This window comes from Macrobrachium rosenbergii, chromosome 56 (genome assembly GCF_040412425.1).
Source record: "Macrobrachium rosenbergii isolate ZJJX-2024 chromosome 56, ASM4041242v1, whole genome shotgun sequence".
Classification (NCBI taxonomy): domain Eukaryota; kingdom Metazoa; phylum Arthropoda; class Malacostraca; order Decapoda; family Palaemonidae; genus Macrobrachium; species Macrobrachium rosenbergii.
In genome coordinates, this window is record NC_089796.1 from 411,568 (window position 1) to 433,412 (window position 21,845).

The 21,845-nt window shown below is 37.0% G+C and overlaps 1 protein-coding gene across 1 annotated transcript in view; it reads left to right on the forward strand.

Moving 5' to 3' along the window:
* Window positions 1-21,845, forward strand: part of fry (Protein furry) — a 73,256-nt gene that overhangs the window by 46,162 nt on the left and 5,249 nt on the right. The window contains 21 exon segments of the mRNA XM_067101169.1: window positions 15-114; window positions 370-480; window positions 699-862; window positions 1,050-1,273; window positions 1,716-1,882; window positions 2,240-2,374; window positions 3,035-3,175; window positions 3,654-3,776; window positions 4,303-4,470; window positions 4,720-4,860; window positions 5,250-5,400; window positions 5,631-5,788; window positions 6,266-6,397; window positions 6,942-7,016; window positions 8,225-8,266; window positions 11,752-11,769; window positions 18,387-18,572; window positions 19,023-19,360; window positions 20,018-20,222; window positions 20,843-20,947; window positions 21,534-21,683. Coding sequence (XP_066957270.1) covers window positions 15-114; window positions 370-480; window positions 699-862; window positions 1,050-1,273; window positions 1,716-1,882; window positions 2,240-2,374; window positions 3,035-3,175; window positions 3,654-3,776; window positions 4,303-4,470; window positions 4,720-4,860; window positions 5,250-5,400; window positions 5,631-5,788; window positions 6,266-6,397; window positions 6,942-7,016; window positions 8,225-8,266; window positions 11,752-11,769; window positions 18,387-18,572; window positions 19,023-19,360; window positions 20,018-20,222; window positions 20,843-20,947; window positions 21,534-21,683 — 3,034 coding nt within the window.

Here is a 21,845-nt window from a genome sequence, read left to right on the forward strand (position 1 = left end):
CTTTTCTGTTGTAGCAAAAACCAGCCTCTGTGGACTTACGAGGATATAACTTCCAAGCAATTCTCAATTAGGAGTGCTGAACAGCTGTCAAATTTTGTACGCCATGTAGTTATGGTAAGTTGTAATTTTCCACGCTTTTTATCATGTTAACTTTTATGATGATAGGTTGATGGGAAGTTGAATTGAAAGATTTATAACTGCATTTTTTACTAGTATGTTCAAAATGTTTCAAAATCTTCAATATTTCTCTAAAGTCATTTAACAATATCACTGAATCAGGTTTCAAGAAACTTGTAAGGCTTACAAGAAGGATTTGTTCTGAAATGAGATCTGGAAATAAGAGCATTTTCTTTAAATCATTCCTTCCAGGTTTTCAGCAATTCCTTACCTCACGCACACATAGAAGAACGTTGGGCTCAAATTGCTCTCCATCTAGCTTTATCGTGCTCGTCAAGGCATTACGCTGGCCGTTCTCTCCAGGTAAAGTTTTCATTTTTAATGACGTACTGTGTGTGGAAGACCACGTTCATGTCTGGTATGTGTACGCTTTGTTTATACTGCATCCACTGTTGTTCCTCATTGACTGGAAAAGAATGAAGCACAGTGGGTTTTGCAATATCTTTTTGTATTATGATTAAAGATTTTGTCCATAAAATATCTTTGAAAATTGCTATCAGTCATCCCTTTATCTCTCGCAGGTTTTCCGTTCGCTTCATGTGTCCATGTCGTCCCGAATGTTGAGCGACCTCTTGGGTCGACTAGTGGAAACTGTTGCTGAGCAAGGTGAAGATATGCAGGGGTATGTGACAGAACTCATGCTGACTTTAGAGTCAGCTGTGGATGCCCTGGACTCAGATTTCAGGTACGGAATCATACATCTTCGAAAAGTGATTGTAATAATGGCTATTCATGAATATTTGTTGAAACCTCATCAGATTTCAGGTACGGAATCATACATCTTCGAAAAGTGATGGTAACAATGGCTATTCATGAATATTTGTGGGGACCTCATTGGGTTATGAAGCACAATGACTTTTCTATTTTCACAGGCCTATAGAGTTTGTTCGAGAACTTTTCAAGTCGACACCAAACTTGAACAACAAGGATCGAAAGGGTCCTTTGGGATATGGCATGATGGGACACTTTTATGGTGCAGGATACCCCACTCCAACTGCTGCCCCCCTCTCTCCCGGGGGTCACATTCGATCCACGTCGTATTCGATATCGTATGGCCGGGGCAAACCCATAGGGTCTCCCACCGCTGATATTAAAGGTACAAAGAAATTGCAATTTTATTTTCAGCAGTCGTTTTTATGGTAACTTTTATCAGTTGTTCTCAAATGATCATACGTGGCAAATACAGGCAGTCCCCGGTTATCGGCGGCCTTGGTTATCGGCGATCCGGTTTTACGGCGCTTGTTTAGCGACGACAATAACTGGATTTTTGACACTGATTCCCAGTTATTGGTGCGGATCTCCATGATCGGCACTGATCCCCGGTTATCGGCATCGATAACGAACTGGATACAGGCACCGATAACCAAGGATCAGCGCTATTATTGCTGATTTTCGGTTGTCACCGATTTTTGGTTATCATCATGCTGTTGGGAACAAAACCCCGCCAATAACCGGGGACTGCCTGTATTTGGCAACATAAAAAGTGACTGTTGTTAAGAAGCAGAATCTCTGTGGTCTTCACTGACTTTCATTATCAGTTGTTCAACCAGAAATGAGGGGCAGGAGTGGAACAGACGTAGACAGTCGCATGAGGCAGCAGCAACAACAACAGGCGATGCAGCAGTCAAACAACTTGTCACGGTCTCGATCCGCGCAGTCTCTGAAGCAGTTGGCGGACCAGAGTTCGGCTGATGATAAGATGACTGTGAGTTTTAGAGGTTTAACAAAGCTTGACTAGGCTGAAATGTTATGTTTTGAATTGGATATATGAGGACTTCATATTCACTCGTCCATATCAGCAGTACTGCAGTGAAACTATGTTCGTTAATTTGGCAGGCATATAATGTCAGAACTCACTCATGGTATTCCAAAAGGTTTTGGTGAAATAATGAATTTGGAACTGCCTCTGAAGTGAATTAGTGTTTTATAAAATATTTACTGAATATAAACACCTCATCATGTTGATTTCTGTGATACACTATACACACATACTGGTACAGGATTTCCGAATCTTGGTAAACCTTGTAATAAATTCTTTTTTTTTTTTTTTTTTTTGGTTCAGGTACTTGCACAGTTCTTCTGGATAGCTGTGTCGATGCTTGAGTCTGATTATGAGTACGAGTTCATCCTGGCTATGCGATTATTGGACAAAGTCCTAGGACGCCTGCCTCTTGATAGACCAGATTGCAGGGACAAGGTAAGAGATGCACGTTTTCTTTGAAGTTGAAAGCGAATCGAGTCAGAGAAGGTGGTTCTTACCCAGATAGTTAGAAGTAAAACCTTGAATTATATATCTGGTGTGTTACAAATACATGGTAATTTCTCGGGCAAATTGCCCGTAATATTTTATATTTTTTTTTATATATTCTGCCCTAATTTATTAGGCATTCATTGGCATTTTAATATGTTTACATATAAATTAGGCTTGTGTTGAATATGAAAAACCTTGTGTCAATAGATATTGTGGATGTAATGTGTAATTATGAAATATATAACAATTTCTTCAAATATTTTAAAGTTTTATGATATTAAATATAATTTTAGTGGCCAAAGAGCAAATTAGATGCAAATTATCCTGGATTTTATCATGCCTTCATTTTGTAAAATCCAGTCATTGGTTAGCCAGTAGTAGCTCATTTAAATACTCTGAATGCATTATTTCTAAAATTTGATTATAAGAATCTAAAAAGCCAAAATGCTCTTGAAACATGAAGCAGATATATTCAATTACCTTTGTTCCATTATTTCTAAAATTACATTTTATCGAAACTAAAAAGCCAAGATGCTATTGAAACATGAAGCAGATACGTTCGATTGCCTGAGAATGTTTATCCAAATATTCTTTACGAACCCACAGGTAGAAAAGTTGCAGCAGCAGCTGAAGTGGAAAGATTTTCCAGGAGTTCACGCTTTGCTTTTGAAGGGGTGCACCAGTGCAACTACCTATGAACCGACCATAACATTGCTTTCAAGATTCACACAGCTAACAGATTTGCAGGTGAGATGTGAATAGGGTACCACCTTAATCTTTTGTATACTTCTTTTTTATTTGAGCTTACTGCCTAGCAGACGTTACAGTCCAAATGCATTGGCCAGTCAGGAGTAAGATAGAGGCCTTTATGACATAGGCTGAGGATGTTCAAGATTATTTAAAAAAGAAGCTGTCACAAACACTTTGGGAATAAGTTTTGGTTGTTTGAACAATTTACTAACATAGTTGTTGGTACAGAGGTTATAGTTCAAATGCATTGGCCAGTCAGAAGTAAGATAGATGTCTGTGTGACATAGGCTGAAGATGTTTACTGTCAGTTCAAATAAGAATCTTAGACTGTTGCAGTATGCCACAATTTATAAATTACTGTATTGTGAACACTTTGAGAATAAGTTTAGGTTGTGTTAACCATGAAATTTTTAAGCTTTTGTTGTTGCACAGAAGTAACCAGTTTTACTGACTGTATTATTTTTTCTTTTCGAAGGTTGTCGACCCAAGTCAGAGTCGAGCGTTTGCCATCAATGTGATTGCTCTGTTGCCATACATGTTGCAGAATTATGAGGACGCTAATTCCCTTTGCATACAGGCAGCTGAGAATATTGCACAGGTACTGTGAATAAGTTATATAATGCTTTTAATGTACGATTCAAAAACATTTTACAAAAGCTCTACTTCCAGGTAAGGAAGTTGGAATAGAGTTTTACTATATGTGCTTAACTGTAATTAACCTCATGAGATTGAGTTACTGCATTTATATGGATTTTAGCTATTTGGTTGGGGGGGGTGGTTGGTTAGTGGTAAGCAACCCCCAAAAATACCGGGGATCAACTGTACTAGGCATTTTGAAAGTAAACATTAGGAGACGTTATTTTCACCAGTCATGGTAGAATGTAGGCCTTAGATGCTGTTTTGAAATGTGCATTAAAAATGTTGACTTCTGACATAGAAGTATTAGCTAATCAATTGACGGTGAATCTCTGAAAAGCAGGAATCTAGTACTACTAGAAATTAATTGTAGATTTCTAGAAGTATGGCTGGTGCATTTCAGCCTTACGAAAGTGTTTGATATTAATGACAGTTATCACGGTATGAAAGTGTTTGATATTAATGACAGTTGTCAACGTACGCTTCAGGTGTGTAATGAGAAGGGTAAGCAATTGGAAAACTTGGCGACTGTGATGACCTTGTACAGCCGCCGTAACTTCAGCAAGGAGAGCTTCCAGTGGACCAAGTGTGTGGTCAAGTATCTGCACGATTCATATGCACATCTGTCGCTCAGCCTGATGGCATTCCTTGTTGAGGTATGGATCGGATTGGCCTTTTTGTTGTACGTAACGTATCGTGTAAATAATTCTCAGTTTGCCATGACTACAGTATATCAAAAGTTTTTGATATAGTTATTTACTGCCTTTGGAACTGCCGAGGAAGAGAAATGTTGTATAGTTGTCTTATACTTGTACATAAACTTTCCCAAACAAGGCTCTTCGAGATATGAGTTTTTAAAGTTTTATCTTAATAAATGTTTACTGACTGAACTGCTCCCCCAACAGGTGTTAGAAAAAGGACCGGCATCTGTTCAAAATCCAATCTTGAACATCTTGCATTGTATGTTGCATTACATTGACATGAACACTGCTGCTGCACAACTTGTTAATGGAGATCTGCTAAGGGTTATTGCAAGATATATCGAGGTAAGACATTATGAACCCTTTATTTTGTAATGTATGCCTCTACATATTTTTCTACAAAATTGCAATGTTTGGGAAATGTGTTACCGAAGTGTCATTTGATGTATCAGTTTTGTATTTTGTCTCCTGCTGAGAGTTCTATTGTTGTATAATTTCAGTCTTTTGGATTTTTCGATTTGTAGTTTTGTCATGTCCCTTGATGCTGTATTTATGAAGAGTGAGAGGAATGTTTGTAGATGTATGTTTTGTAAAAGCAGAGAATGATTTTGTTGTAATACCAAGTCCAGGTTGTCCTGGTCCATTAAATGTTGTAACTTTTCCCTGACCTTAAGTTGCATTTTACTCTTGGAAGTGGAAAAATAAGGATAATAACTGTGACGTTTATTTTTTAGGGTTCCCACTGGAAGGATGCCCTGAGAATTTTGAAAATGGCCGTCACCAGGTCGTCGTCTTTGGTTGTTCCCCCAGCGTCTTCTCACACCCATTATTGGGACCACCACGTGTTCACTGATGTTGAGCCGCATTTCAAGAAGGAATTACCAGGTAATCATGTAATGTACATTTTTTCATCCTAAAAGACAGCACTGTACAGAATAGGCGTGCAAAACAAAGTTTGAACTTACGGGTGGCAAAGGGGAGCTCTCGGCACACAATTGTAATTTGCGATCCCGTTTGTCTGTATCTCTGAATGTTTGTAAGTTGAATGTTCGTAAGTAGGGTGGTGTCTGTATTTTCATTAAGTTTTGGGCTTAATAACTTTTGCTTCCTAACAGGCCGCACCATGGAATTCACCTTTGACGTCAGCCAGACTCCTATTATCGGTCGTCGTTACCTCAAGGGCTCTGGGATGGTGGTGCTTCCTGCTCCTGCCAGCGCAGGGTCATCGACAGTCAGCTCAGCTACTGGGGAGAGCTTGGCTGATCGTGAACAGGTGAAGATACACACTCGTTACACTTTTTACAGTATACAGTACATATGACAAGTCACTATTTTGCAAGGCTTTAGTTTGTTGGTGAATTGTGATAGTGAAAATTTAAGAAATTCAAAGTTATTTGTTACTATCTGATTAAATCTGTTATTGCAAAGCAGTTTTTCTATTTGAAGCAACTGTTTAGTTACAAATATTATGTAGCTATGTGCATTTGAGACTAATGTAATGGAATGTAAGAACAATTTAGGTGAAGGCTAATATTCATTGTTAATGTTTTAGTTCTTCCAGTAGGCAACTAAGCCATCAGATTTTTATGTTATCTGACACCCTCTTTGTTCCACAAGATCCAGATTACAGTGACATTACTGCGTATAAGGAAGGCAGTTCCATTCTGTCAGTAAAGCTTCACGAAAATATACTCAAACAATGAATATTCTAGTGACATATGCCTTCACTTTATGTCGAATTTCTTATTAGGATCGTGTAAGTAGTGATGCCAGTGGGATTGGCATCGATCGAGCAGAAACGGCCTCTCCAAGACGCAGTGTGTCCCTTTCGGCTGCTGACACAAGCTACCTTGCCGGCTGGAAGAGACCTTGGCTTTCACAGGTATGTAAACTTGTTTGCAAGTTCAGAGTGTGTCTGATATTTATCTGATACAGTACTAGCATTTGTATCTGTACTTCAGGTCAATAGTACAGGCAGTCCCCAGTTATTGGCGATGAGATTTTACAGGGCTTGTCTAGCAATGAAAATCGCCAATTTTCGGAGCCGAAAATCGCTGATTTCCGCTTATTGCTACCGATACATACCTGACAGAGGTGCTGATGACTGAAAATCGGCGATTTTCAGTGCTTTTCAGTGCCAATAATCACTGAAAAGCGTCAAATTCGCCGATTTTCGGTTATCGTTACGCCATCAGAAGGGAACCTCCGCCAATAACTGGGGACTGCCTGTAATAGACTTTGTTACCTACATTATCTTGGTTTCGTACAAAAATACAGTACAATAGTTTTAGTGTGTCATTTTGCCTTTGCAGTAAAAGATTTAGATTATACTATATACAAAGTCCGTTTTGTAAAATGCCATTTGGTCTAGATTTTTATACCACTTCAAAATTTAAGAATCTGAACACTTCTCAATAACATTACAGGCTCGCGCGCGAGAGTGCTTGGTTAACTTGCTCAACACCTGCGGTCAACGGGTGGGACTGCCCAAGTCACCATCGGTAAGTATAGCCGTTGGGGGCTGATTAATCTTCGGGAAGGGAAAAAACATTCTAGAAAATACAGAAGGAAATTGTTTTAAGAGGAACTGGTGTAGTGACACTTATTCCTAATCAGGATTGTCGTGTTATATTTTCACCCAGAGCAGAGTAGATCCAGACAGTCATATAAAGTTCTTAGGTGTAAGGGAAAGAGTTTTAATTTTGAAATATTTTTAATCAGTCGGAATGGTGATATGCCTTTATTTTTTTATTCAAATGAAGATAGTATTTTTTAAGTCAACTGTAACATGGTAGAATATTTTTGATTGACTTTTGTTTTCGTAAACCTGCACTGATCATTTTTTTTTTTTTTCATTTTTTATTGAAAGTTTTACCTCTTGCAGTTTGACAAAGCTGTCTGTGTGTCATCGTATGTCAGGTTTTTGTATGTGCATTATTATTTCCATCAGAGTCCCTCGTGTTGTATAAACAGTACAACACTTGTTAATATTTAGAAGATGTTGCAAGGCAGTATGATATAGCTGATATATTGCTTTTGTCCATCTTGACTCAAATTAGTAGGAATCAAGTACTTTTACAGATAAGTAAGTTTAATCAAATTTTTGGGGGCCTACGTTCAGGAACATCCGTCAACAGAGAAGGATTCAGCTTCCATCCATTTTGTAGTTTTTGCAGTAACGCTTCATGGTAATTCAGTTATTTTGTAACAGGTAGATATTTATTGTAGTGCGGGGATTACAAAGGTCATTGCATTATCTTTGCAAGTTCCTTAGAATGCAGAAAGGAAAGCTGGTGTTGGGAGGTAGTTTAGTAGGAAATATGTAAGTCAAGATTTAACCCTTTGGAATTCATTAATACCCATCTATCTTAATTTAAGTAAGTCTTCCCTTTGTTGCCTTGACGGCAACGTGTCTGTTGTATTTGGCAATATGTACAGTGGAACAAGTCTTCAATGCATGCTTGTCATCTTTAAGTTATTTATGGTAGATGATTAGAAAAGTATTAATAAAGAAATATAAAAGTGAAAGAACAATGCTTGAGTTGGCTAAAGTGTTTTAAATAATGCATACAATAAATATTATTATTATTATTATTGTTGTTGTTATTATTATTATTATTATTATGCCAAAATGTAAGCTGTGCCTAAGTTAGGTCATACCTCTGCGGAAGTGACATATTCTTGCATGACACGGACTTGACCGTTTCAGGGTGTTTGGGTATCTGTACTAACTCAGCATGACCTCCATAAAGTAGGTAGTCTTTCTCTTACATCTTATATATATATATATATACATATATTAGCATATAGCATGGCAAAGGTTTTTGAGGAAGAATACTTGCTAGTTTTGGTCCGGTTGATGCAGCCGTCACTGTGGAATTGCATCACGTCATTCATTGTCCTGTATGACTGGTTTAGTTTTAAGTTTCACTCAGTGTAACGTAAGAATAGCCTTTGATGCAGTTTCAGCTTGACTTTGCATCACACTAATACTACAGGGTGTGGCTTTTTTTGCCCTGTTTTGCAATACTGAAAATTTATTTTAGTCAGTTTTGTTGTGTTCATGCATAGAACTTTCTGTGCGATTGCAGTAAGACTTTGAAATCCAATTTCAGTAATTCTTATTTGTGGTAGACTTATATATTTGTTGACAGAAAGTCACTGGAACATGCAGTCAGTATGCCAGCCGGCCATGAGGAAAAGGTGTAAGAAAGAGCATTAACTAATTGGTTTCATGTTATACACAGCTTCTCAAATTCATTCTAAAGTGTTGACCAAGTGTTTTTGTATTTAATGCACCTGATAGTCGAGTGACCCTGAAAAGGTGTATTATACATGGAAGCACTTAGGTAATGTTGTGTGTTTCATCTTTCCCTCTTGGTGGGTTGTCATCTTGGGTGCTTGCATATACTTTGCATCGCCATAGACCCTGAGCATATCTTACTGCAGTCCCACGAAATCTTATTGCATTGGAAAGAAAGAAACACAATTTAAAAAAACACCAAGGAATGTTTTGAAGTGAACTAGGCTTTTGTTATGTTTTGTTTGTCGTCAAAGCCGTAGTTTTGCAGTTGGAAAGAATTCTTCATGTTTAGAAAATAATCGGTTATGACAGGTTTCCTTGAAAATAGGATTTCAAAGCTCATCCTTTCCCCGAGAAAGATCACTTAAGAGCAATCCTTATTTGAATGTTGAAGAAATCCAATCAACACAGAATTTCAATCATGTTTGTCTTATAACTATGGCCTTTTCTTTTCAACTGCAAATGGATAGTTTTCCTGATTTTTTCTTTACAGATGACTCATAATTCAAGTTGTGATAATCCCCAGCTTAGTGAAACAGGGAAAATTTTAGTCATTGCATAAAACAAGATTTTTCATACAAACCAATGAGTGATGATTACCTTAATTTGCAGCACTGGGAGAATTTGACTGGGAATTAAGGTTACATTTAATTTTGGGTTTGTTATGAGACAATAGAAACTGTACAGTCTTTGCTATGTAGCGACACCATCTTATCCTTTTCTTTGAGGTAGAATTTTTCAAGTGTTTCAGTGAAATATTAACAAGTAACCAAGAATTTGTAATCTTAAGGACAACCTTAGCACTGATTCTTATTTTTAAGTACAGTTATATAGAATGATTAGCAGAGAGAACTTATTTTTGTAGGAGTAGATATTTCTGGATTCATGGTGATGCGGGAAAAAATTTACCACACTGTTTGAGGAATGAGAAAATATCACTTCTTTTCTGTAGTGGTCATCTCCATCCAAAAAGATTCCCAAAGTAGGAGTGCTTTTAGGATTACACTCTGGTCACCTTTCAGTCTACCTGGTGTTGAATTGACGTTTGTGTGGGTCAGGGTTGGTACGATAATTGCACCTGAAAATCTAGCAAGCATTCTCGCCACCATCGTTCATTGTCAGTGTTAACAATTAAACTGTCAGTCAAGTTTTGCTTATGCCTTGGAAAATAAAGTGGTTATGGTATACTTTGTTAAAAGTACATCTTGGTTGGGAGTGTGTGATTTTCATTTGCAATGATTTATTAAAAGTGCATGACCTCATTCTGAAGACATTTTTTTATAATATACTGTTTACATTACAGTATATTTAATTAGGCAAAGCAGGTATGGGTTTTAAAATGTTACCAATATGTGGGTATGGAATGTACAGTGTAGCATGACCGGCTGAACAGGATTTGTTGTCGTAGAATAACTGTAGTCTTGAGGGGGCACTGCCATTCAGACAAAATTAGAATTTGTTGCTGATCAGAAGCTGCATCTCCAAGTTCTTCTTTTGTTGTAACTAGCAAGGCATTGCCATAAACCTATCTCACTTGAAGCCTTAGAACTATCTTTCTTTTAAGTTATGTTGCACAATGCATTTGGTTGCACTGACTTTATTTTTTTGGTCTTGGATTAGTATTTAATGTAAAGAATACATTCATTCAGTGTATTGATTAAAAAAAATGGCCCCAGATTCATTGCAAGAAAGATTTCACCAGAAGCCTTAGGGTGTGCTGTCTTCTTGTTTGTGAACGAGTTGCTCGAGATACGAAGTTTTGAAATGGATGACAGACCAGTTTCAGAGCTTGATAGTCTTTCAAACTAGCGTACTATTAAGACAAATAACTAATGATTAGTTGCTGTTTGAGTGAAGCTGACAAGAGTGAAGTTGGAATTAACTATTTTTACTGACATATGATAGTCGCTAACAGATGCTTGTTTTGAGAGGCTCGCTATTTGGAAGGAGGAACTGCTGTATGTAAAAGTCTTTTGCTCTGCGTTTTAAGGGATTAGTAAGTTTGGGATGTGCAAAATATATTAGTTTATGTGGACGGGTAATGTTTGTGTGATTGTGTGTTTACGCTAAACTTTCGGAAGATGAATCTGGAAAAACTAGGCTTCTTTTGTAACTTATTCTTGCAAAACCGTTTGGGGCCTGTTTCCCAATTCAAGGAAAAAGCAATATAAGAATTTGTCTTTGTAAACTAGTATTGATAAATTTATTTTTCCTGCCATAATCTCATGTTTGTCTGAAAACAAAATTTCTGAGCTGTAAATATTGTACATAGCAGAATATTTTACTTAAAAAGTTTATGACATGGTCTTGCTGTGAGTGGCACTCTCTCTCTCTCTGTCTGTCTGTCTCTCTCTCCATCTCTCTCTCTCTCTCCTTCTGAGATGTTAGCTTAATGTGGAGTCTCATAAATCAGATTATGCAAAGGAATGGTTGTTGTATTGTCTTTTTATTTCCGTAGAATTAAATCTTATTGTTTGAAGTTTATGATGATAACCTGTAAAGCAAGTGTTGAAGAACGTGACTCTGCTGGTCAGTTCTGAGACTATTTTTATTTGCAATTATCGAATTATTTTGGAAAAATTTGTCGTGTGACTTGAAGTGATTTTTGCGAGAACGAGTTTCGCCGCTTTCTGTAAATTGGTGTTGAATCTTGTTCAGTGCATAATGTCATTCAGGAGTAACAGCCACACCTTTGTTCAGTCTGGTTTGAGCTGCTGCCTCTCTCTGTCTCTCTCTCACTCTCACTCTCTCTGTCACTGTCTCTCTCTCTCTCTCTTCTCTCTGTTTCTCTTGGTGAAATAAAAATGTATACTACCAAACATATATATATCTAAAGTCTTACTGAGAATGGCATGGCTTAGACATTAACCTCGTCTTTCGTGTCTTCCCTTACTCCATGACCTGGGTTGTTGTGGTAATATGACCTGCAGCAGGAAGGGAACATCAACAAGGTAACTTTGTTTTTTTTTTTTTCCTACATTGCTAACTACAAGTGAAAATGAAATGCTGATCATTCAGACAATTTTTATTTATTTTCTTCTCAGCCGTCTGTCTGTCCGTAAATGACATTTCGTTGCGATGCGTCATAAAGATCCGGTGCTTACTGAGAGAAGCTTTTGTCAATTTCCTCAATTCCGCTTCCTCGCTCAGGGTTATAATACATTTACATGTTTCCCGTGCTTTCCCTGGAAAGATTGTCTGATTCAGCAGTTTTCAGTTAGAGAGAAATCCCCTCTCCCCTGGATTATTGAATGATCCCATTTATTTTGTCTGACTAGTCAGTGTTTTTTGTTTACATTTTTAACCCAATAGTTTGCGTTTCATCAGCACATACTGTCAGAAAGTACTGTCAAGTGTTTTGAAAAGGTTTGAAGTATTTTTTTTTTTTATGTAAAAATGTAAAATGCATGATTTGATATAGAATTTTGGGGGTTAGGCCCTTTTAGAGTACTTGTAGTATGTTTGAGTATTTTTCCATATACTGTACAGTAGGTCTTTAATAAAATTTCATGAATTTTCTTGATAATAGTCATTTGTGTCTCATAACCCCATTAATCTATTGGAGTATATTCCTGATATGCTGTCGTACAAAGTTCCCATGTTTACCAGTCTTTTGTTTATCCACCTCTCATCATGCTGGTGATAAGAGTACTTCCTTTCAATCCTGAAAGACTTCTGTTAAACATCTTGTTTAACACAGTATAGGATTCATAAGTTTCCTTCCAGGCTTACGCAAACTCACTGAAGCATTCAGCCCCTCCTTCTGTGAGTATGCACAGTAGGTCGTCTTCTGTTTGGGAGACGACAGACGAACAGGGAACTAGACTGAATAAGGCATACTAAGATTAATGGCTTATAGAGGGAAAATTGAATGTCATATAACTATACTTATTAACTGTTAAGTAATTGACGTTAGTTTCATACTTGGTATGAAGGGACTGTGGGCTATATCTTTTCCATTTTCTGTTAGGTAACGTATTCCTTAAAGATGACTGAAATATTTACTGGTTATTGTTCTGATATCAGATATTGAAGATTTAGTAAACGACACAGTATGTTTTGACAGTATGAGTTGTTGAAACGGTAAAAGAGTATACTGCAGTAATTTACCAACACTTCATCCACCACCCAACGCTGCTTTGCTCACTGCACCTGTTAGCAAAATTTAAACACCACAGACGATGCCCATTTAGATTGCGATATTATCGTCAAGGCAGTACAGTATTTTGCGTCTAGCGGTATGTTACATTAAGCTTTGTATGAACTCATAAGGACATATGTGGTGTAATAGGCTTTTTTAACCCTGCTGCTTTGCTTGTTTTTGGTGTTGTGGTTTTAACGCTTAACAAAATTCAGATGTTCTTATGAGTTTTTCTTTTTTTTTTTTTCTTAAATTTTAGCTTAAGTCCTATTTTGAAGTATATTATTGTGTAAGAATTCCCGGCTGTTATCCACATTGAGGTGGAAATAGCCATGCAGTATTTTTTAACACCTTGGATTTAATTGCAGCAGACTGCAAGGTCTCATTGTATTTACAATAGTTGCAACATTAAAAATGGGTGTTACTGTCACGTAACAGTTTTTGCCTTGCATAGGTAAGCACAGCCGAAACGTACCTTTTATTGACGAGGCATCAGAACGATGGTGTTAACAGTTTGCATCCCTATATAGTCCTGCTTAACCCTCTGCTTTCCTTTGTATCTAGAAGTGAGGTACATATACTACTGTTTGCGTTGGCTCTTGGTACTTGGTTGTGTATGCAGGACCTACTGTATGTTCCCTTGAGCATGCATATACCAGGAATGCACAGCTGGGGAAACGATGTCAGTCTTTTGGATTTTGTTGCTTGGATGAATTGCTATTAGTATGAAGCAGCATATCCTGTAGTTATTTCTAAGGTACACACTATGGTTAATTTTTATGTCATATGTAAAGTTATATTTATGTATATAGAATTACTGATCAGTCGCCACATGTAAAGATATATCTATATATAGAATCTACTGGTCACTTTTTACCTGATGTGAATGGAATTATAATAGCCACAGGCTAAGAGGGCATTGTGGCTATTACAATTATATTTTTATCTTTTTTGAAATATCTGCACGACACTGGCACCTCAACGTAATGGATTTCAAACTTTTTGGATTTCGCTACGTAACTGATATGTCCGAGTCCTGGAAAATAAAGATTGTATTCTATATTCTGTGGGATAATCTGGTGAGCTAAGCCTGGTAGATCAAGCAAATGCTGAAACAGATGTGATCACTACTCGCTTGTCTAAACTTCTGAACATTTAGTGGGTGTGTGTTTGCCTTGTATAGAGCCAGCACTTCATTTCAAAATACGATCTTTCATATCTAGCGTAATTCGCTGCATAGCAATCTGTGTGAGGTAGTCTAGTGCCGATGTGTTTTTGCTGAACTATTCCTTGAGGGTGTTTCACTGTTCTACATTTTCTCTTTCATATGAATGAACCTGTGATCAGATGATTGCCTAGTTTTTGTTTAATATGAATATCATACTCATTTATTTGAAGATAAATTTGTTTGTTTATAGGCCCTGTAAAGGGAGTTAATTCTTAGATGTGTGTCAAGACATTTGTTTCTCTTCTTCAAGAATTAATTTTGAACTTGTAGTATTGTACAGTAGTTAGTAACATATACATACAGATCCTATGAACTGTAATTCTTAATGTACACACTGCTGTCTATAAATAGTGAATGCATTCATAAAGATAAACAGAGCAAGAGTAATGATGAAATTTATATATTAGATATTAAATATAAAGTTTTACAATCATGCGAATACATTACAACAAAATAAAATGTAAAACTTAGAATGATATCAACATTTTCAGAAAGTGTTACTCAGCCCCTGCCTGTACTGCAGCCAGATCTGTGGCCTATACTGTCGGCTCTTGGGTCTATGTTACATAATAGATTTCGTTTAGGATTTTGTTACTTATTGGGAGGCCAGATCTCCAAACTGTCTGCTAAGTTGAGGTGCCAGTTAGTCCTTTTCCCTTAGGTACTACGTATAGGTATAAGTATTTTTCCCAAATGCAGGATGTATTTTGCCTATCACTGTTTAAATATTTTATGGGCAATGTAAGTAATTGGTGTGTTAAGCTAATGAATGAATTGAGAATAAGGAGGGGACAGTTCTCAGCTTTTAAAAGGAAAGCTACACAAACTGTTTTTGTATTTTTATGTAATAGTCTTCTACAAGTAGGTGATGAGTGCATTTTGAACTGATCTTATTGAGACAGGAAGAAAAATTGTTTCAGAAGACACAAATGCAACTATTTTGTAGACAAGGGGAAGTTAATGTTTTGACAGAACTACTGTATAGTATATACTCACTGTTACATAATTACAGTAGTTTGTTATAGAATTAGTAATAGTATTTTATCTACCTGGACACAGAACATTGAATAGCATAACGACAAAGATTTAAATCAATGCCATAATTATTATACCTGGCGACCTTGTAGTAGGCCTGAAGATCAGTCTAGCTGATGATTTGTATTTCAAAGATTTTTATTTTTTTGCTTGTTAACTGCATAAGCATGACTTATTGAGCAGCACTAGTTTTACGGTCTAGTAATGCAGTACTTTGCAGTTACTGTACATGAAATCCGCAGTAAGTGGCACCAGGAATGAATGGATAAAGACTACCTACTGGTTTTAAACCAGAGTTGTATGGTACTCATTCATTTAAAGCTTTGCGCCGCTGGACCTGCATTGTGGTCTTTTTTATGACTTACCTCAGTGCTTATATGGCAAATGGGGATCCTTTGGAGTTCAAGAAAGTTGTAAGTTGATCAGGGAGCTTGGGGCTGTCCACAGCTGGCTGTATATAATATGCTGAACTGCAGTGAGAGGCGAATAATAATGCTTCAAGAACTGGTGGTTCTTGACTTTTATTTTTTATTCTTGGATCCTTGGATTTAGACCATTACCGTTAGTGAGACGCACAAGGAAACATTTTGATATTTCTGGATTTCCACTTGAAAGTAGAGTTTGTTTTGATCAGAGGAAGTTCTGTCACTTATTAATGAAAAGAAGCCTGACATTTAGTATAGAGATTATGAGGTATTGCCATTGCTGTTAGTTGAATGATGGAAGGGTCATGAAAAGCATTCTCAGCCTCACTTGAAAAATGCCGAGGAGATATTCTTGCATAATTTTACCATGGTGTCCCCTCACTTTAATACATTTAATCCACCAATGTTCAAGCATGCTATCAGATTGTGGGTTATTATTTTTAAGTAGTTTAATCAGACCATTGAGTTGTAATGCCTAACTCTCATAGAGCTGGAACCCTGTTGTGGAATAAGGTTTTTCTTTGACTTCCAACTTCTCTGCAGTGTGGAAGACCTCATTATTTCTTCATAATTAGTGACCATACAGTTTTTGAAATGGGCAGAAGTCAGGAAATGCCAGGTCGGTGATTAAGGGACATTAGGCATCAGTTCGAAGACACGACCTTCTCAGCCAATACCTCTGCATTTAGTGGACAAGAGCATTTCCTTGGAGAAAAGAATCAAGAGACACCGAACCTATTGTTGGACTAAGGCATTCTTCAAAGTAAAAAGAACACCATATTAAGTAATTTTATTCTGTCTTTGAATTGGCCATGTTGTTCGACTCATGTATATTGAATGAATAATAATGTGGCACAGTCCTTGTAGAGGATATACCAACGGTTGAACAATTTATATGCAAGTCAAAATTAACCAACAGCAAATGTCAAGTTTTATAAACAGATCCATTAAGAAAATTTTATCAGTCTCCATTTTTTATTTTTATCTGGTCATAAAATTTTCAAAGATGTGCAATTCATTAAATAATCACTATTTATTATCATTGAAGACAAACGCTTTGGACCAGCCTTGTGAGTCAGGCTTTTTACTGAGTGGCCTGGTGAAACTACCCGGTAATAATGATAATAAATGTTTTAGTGCAAACAGCACACTTCAGTCTGCTTTAGTGTTCCATTTTGACTTTTTTTTCAAAAGTCACAATCCTAATACTTGACAGGTGGAGAAATCTAGCATTTTCATTGTTTAAATTCAGGTTCAAATTGGCGAACCCAAGTCTCAGTGTTGGTTACTAATCTTCGGTAGAAATTTTTTGGATCAGGCTGGAAACGAGTTAAAAGTCTCCTTCAGGTTTCTGCTCTGGCCAGTTATCTCAGTCGAATTTTCACCTCCAGTTCTGTTAAAGAATGGAAGATATTCCTTGTCATTGTTAGGATTTTGAGTTAAGCTCAAAATGTAGTGCATTTGATTCTTTTTACGAGGTATTTTTCAAATGAACTATCTAGGGACCCTTCAGGTTTCAGTGACGTGCAGTTTGGTACCGTACGGTATTGGGTAATGTACTTGGTGCATGTTCTTCCTTGAATAACTAATGAAACATGAACTTAAAAAGACACACCTTTTTCAGCCTCCTTTTAGAACTTTGTTCATCTGTGATATAGTACATTTTGTTATTTGCTAATGAACTAGACTTATAGTAGTAGAAGGCATCTGTATTTTACTTCTTTTCCTCACGTTATCTCTGAAGCTATGAGATGTTCAGGTATTTTGGACTCTTAATTTAGAAACAGCCTTTTTGGAGTTTTAACTATTAGGCATTTTTCACAGTGTTCAGTTACACATTCACGATACTTACTTATAAGCATAGGATAGCATTTCAGTTAAATAATTAGATTCTGAGGGTAATCTTTATGTCCTTCAAATTGTCCATCCTTGGGATGTAGTGTTTCCTTTCTGTCCTTCTCAGTGGGATGTTTCCTTTCTTTGGCAAGTCAGATTTAATAATTTTCTATCATATTTAGGTCATCTTATGCATTAACCTTCATACTGTAGGGAGTGTGTGGTTTAAAGAGTTCTAAAAATGAAGTTATGTGTAATTTGTGAGTATTTTAAGTAAATTTCAAGGAGGAATGTAAAACGTGTTCAGATTAGCAGCTAATCAGTTTCTGCTTTGTTGTTATGGATATCTTGTTACCATGTTGCAAACTGCTAGGAATTCAGTTAAGGTTTATTCCTTCAGTATTACAAGCAGGTGGAAAATATCTTTCGAAGAATGACTTAATTATTTTACCTTTTTCTTTTAATCGCTTTGCATCAGCTGGAAAAGGGGAATTTCAAGTGATGGGGAGGAACTATCGTCGTAGAAAGTGTTTAATGATTTGATATAATAAGCTAGAATTGCTGAGGTTAGCCTTTACCACAGGGTTTTTGGTCGAGGTGAAATAATTTTTGGGGAAAATTTTTGGCTTCACGCACATTTCTCACATTTATCTGACACTGTAATTGCTACACAATGCACCGTGCTATGATTTGCATTCTCCACATAATCACCAAAAAGATGCTTTTGCCGTTTTACTTTCATCATCTGGTAACACTAAATGCCTTTTGGAAGGTACATTGATTTTTTCAGTTTGAAGACCATACTGTATTTAAATGATTGTTATAGTTTCATCTTGTTGCATAATTAAAGGCTAAATGGCTTATCTGATGTACTGAGGATGTTTTTACATTGTTTGTTAATAGGTCATATTCAGTCAAAGCTCTGAATTGGAGAGGCAGTCGTCAATGGCCTCATCGACAGAAGAAGTCTCTGTGGCGCCAGGTGACACCACTAACGATCGCACTGCCGATGATGTTACGTCGTCGGAGAAACAGTTTGCCGTCTTCAAGGACTTCGACTTCCTCGAGTACGAGTTGGAGAGTCAAGGGGTATGTTTCTTTGAAAAGTATTTGCATGTAATCACTCACAGGATTTTCATTTTGTGAGATTACAGGTTAGAAATATTTCAAGAATTTGTGCAGGTAATTTATGTATTACTTAACATCTGTTGATATTTTTTATATGAATGTACCCTATAGGGGGCTAATGCCATGTGAGGTGCACTGTAGGCGTTACTTAAGGTTCTTTGCAGAGTCCCTTAGGCCCCTAGCTGCAACCTCTTTCATTCCTTGTATTGTACCTCCTTTCATATTCTCTTTCTTCCATCTTACTTTCAACCCTCTCTAACAATTGTTTCACAGTGCAACTGCAAGGTTTTCCTCCTGTTATACCTTTCAAACCTTCTTACTGTAACTTTCCCTTTCAACACTGAATGACCTCATAGGTCCCAGCACTTGGCCTTTGGCCTAAACTGTATATTCTGTTCTATGTGAATGTAGGAGGAGAGTGTTGACAACTTCAACCTGTGGGGCGTCCGACGACGGTCTCCCAGCAATCTCGGAGATGGGGAACCATCTAGTCATCTGGAGGACACCCATAGTTCGGAACTTACGCCTTCTCATGGCAAGAAGCCCATGCCCCCTGCAGATAATGAATGGTGGGAGGAAGAGGGTTCTGTATTTCCAGTCGATGATCCTTCTTTGGGGTCGACCGACAGAACAGCCATTCCCATCGCACGTCATGCACAGCCTCTTGCCGTCGCTCAGACGGCAATGCCTCCAAAACTCACTCTTGACACTGATGTGGCCCGCAGACCAGTATCTCCAACTATGTCAGAGTAAGTTGCATTTCATCTCCCAGTTTTTATTGTTAGTGCCTTAAATACTGTATATGATCACATTTTAAACACAGTAGTAAGATTTGTTTTTAATCTATTAAAACTAACCATATTTTAGGAAAATACTTGATTGTTCCCCTTTCTGTGTTGCCATTAGCTGTCCAAGCTTAGAGGATAAGAGTTGGAAAGTAGAAAAGTTAAGTAGACTAAACTATGAATAAAAGCCCTTGATTCAGTAGTTTATGCAAAGACTGACCTCCCTTACTCTCTGCTGCCTTGATTATGGATAACTGTCACCAAGGTTTATTGCAACTGAAGTAAACCTGCAAAAGTATTTAGTAGGGTGTTGAACAATTTTTGTGATTTAACAAGAACAAGGTCTAATCAAGATGATGATGTCTTCTCAGAATGATTTATTGAATATGCAGTTTCCCGTTATTTTTGAAATCTTAGCCCACAAATAGTTTGATTACAGTAAAAAGTAGCAATAGTTCACTTTTCCATTTGTGCATTTGACACTTTATAGAGGTGGATTTTCTTAGCCAAGAATTTCAAACTGGGTAGACAATTTTCTATGACTTTAAATAATCATTATGAACTATTTTGTAGTTGTGAAATTTAGAGCACCACTCTTATGATATGATTGATTTCATTCAGTCACAGTGAGAGCAGTGATGGAGACCCGGGTGACATGACGCCTTGCAACAATTCCCCAAGTATAGCGGCTATGTTATTTCGACCCATTCGCCAGCCTAATGACCTGGAAGACATGTGGCGTGCTCACCTGTTGTCTCTCATGGCCGCCGACGCTCCCATCCTGCACCCCAGTCGAACTTGTACTTTATACAGCACTGTCTTCACAGTGAGTAAATGATATTGTAAAAAGAATAAGTCCTAAGATATAAAAAGTATAGATCTTGGACTCTTTCAGGAACTTTCATCTTGAAGGCTTAATTTATCTGTCTTAAGTTTAGGGCACTGTTTTTAAGTCTCCCTGGAGAGGTCCTCTTTGCTAGAAATCGAAGGTCCTAGGGCATATTGCCGTTTGCAGGGGATTGTCTGAAGCTGGCCCAGTTTTTGAGCAATTATTATTTATCTAGGAATAGCCCAATATGTGCAGATTTAGTGTTTTGAACATCAACAGGAAGTTTGTGAAGGTTAATAGTTTTTGTATAAGGTTAATTGATCTCCATTTCTGTTGTTTGTTTATTTGTTCAAGCCTGAAGTTTTAACTCACATCTCAGGTAAAGAAAATACCTTTTATTTTAGTGGTATATAATTCTGTTTAGGTAAAAGTAAATATCTGAAGGAGAGGTTCCTTCTCTTCACATGGACTACGTAATCCGTCAGGCTATAATGCTATCAGTTGATGGCAGATTGAAAGTAGTCTTTACGTTCATTTTTCAGACGTCAAAAACATTAGCAGCCCATGTTTAAAGTATAACCTTTCACTGGTCAGTAACACTTATTTTATTTCTCCAGGAATCCGTTGTAAAGTTCAGTGAACTGGTCAGCGAAAGTGGCCAGTATCTTCTCGACAACAATGAAATGATGCACTGCTCATCTGTTTTCCTTCAGCAGATGGAGGTATGTACATTTTGATACATTTCTATAATTAATGGAAATAGAAATAGTAAATATTTTTGTAAATATTTAAATGTGTTTAATTGATCTCAGGGCTTCAGAGAGTAACTTCCTGGATCTAGTAAATATTTTTGTAAATATTTAAATGTGTTTAATTGATCTCAGGGCTTCAGAGAGTAACTTCCTGGATCTAGTAAATATTTTTGTAAATATTTAAATGTGTTTAATTGATCTCAGGGCTTCAGAGAGTAACTTCCCGGATCTGACTCATAACTCAGCCTTAGGTGTGATACTGTATATAGTAAGCTATTTCAGATACAGTAACTTGAATAAATTACCGAGCTACGTGGCGTACAGTAACTTGAAAGAAGTTTCATGAGATTGTTCCAAAACTAAGTGATAAATGCTTTGCATTTTCTTGGTACAGTGATTTTTCAGTGGATATTTACTTGTTAATGGATTTCATGGCTAAAGTTTATAAATTTGATATCGCAAGTATAGTAAGGTTTGACATGTTCTTTTGAAAATGATGGATAATTATTCTGTAAAATTAAAGCTCATAACCACTGATTCATGCATTATTTTTCAGGCTGTAGCATCTTTAGCTCCTCTAGCTTATATTTACGTGGATGCGGCGTTACTGGCAAGTACGCAGTTGACACAGAGATTCCGCTCCACCTTCATCGCCCTCCATGAACATCTCGATACCTATTTGGATAAGAGAGATAGTGCTATTGTTGTAAGTAATACTTTACTTATTCACTTGCAGATGAGGATTTTTTGGTAATGAAGCATCTAGCACCTACATTAATTTTGATTAAAGAGACTTGAAATATGTTATAGTTTTGAAGATTTTTTGGTTATTAAGCATCCAGCATCGACATTAATTTTGATTAAAGAG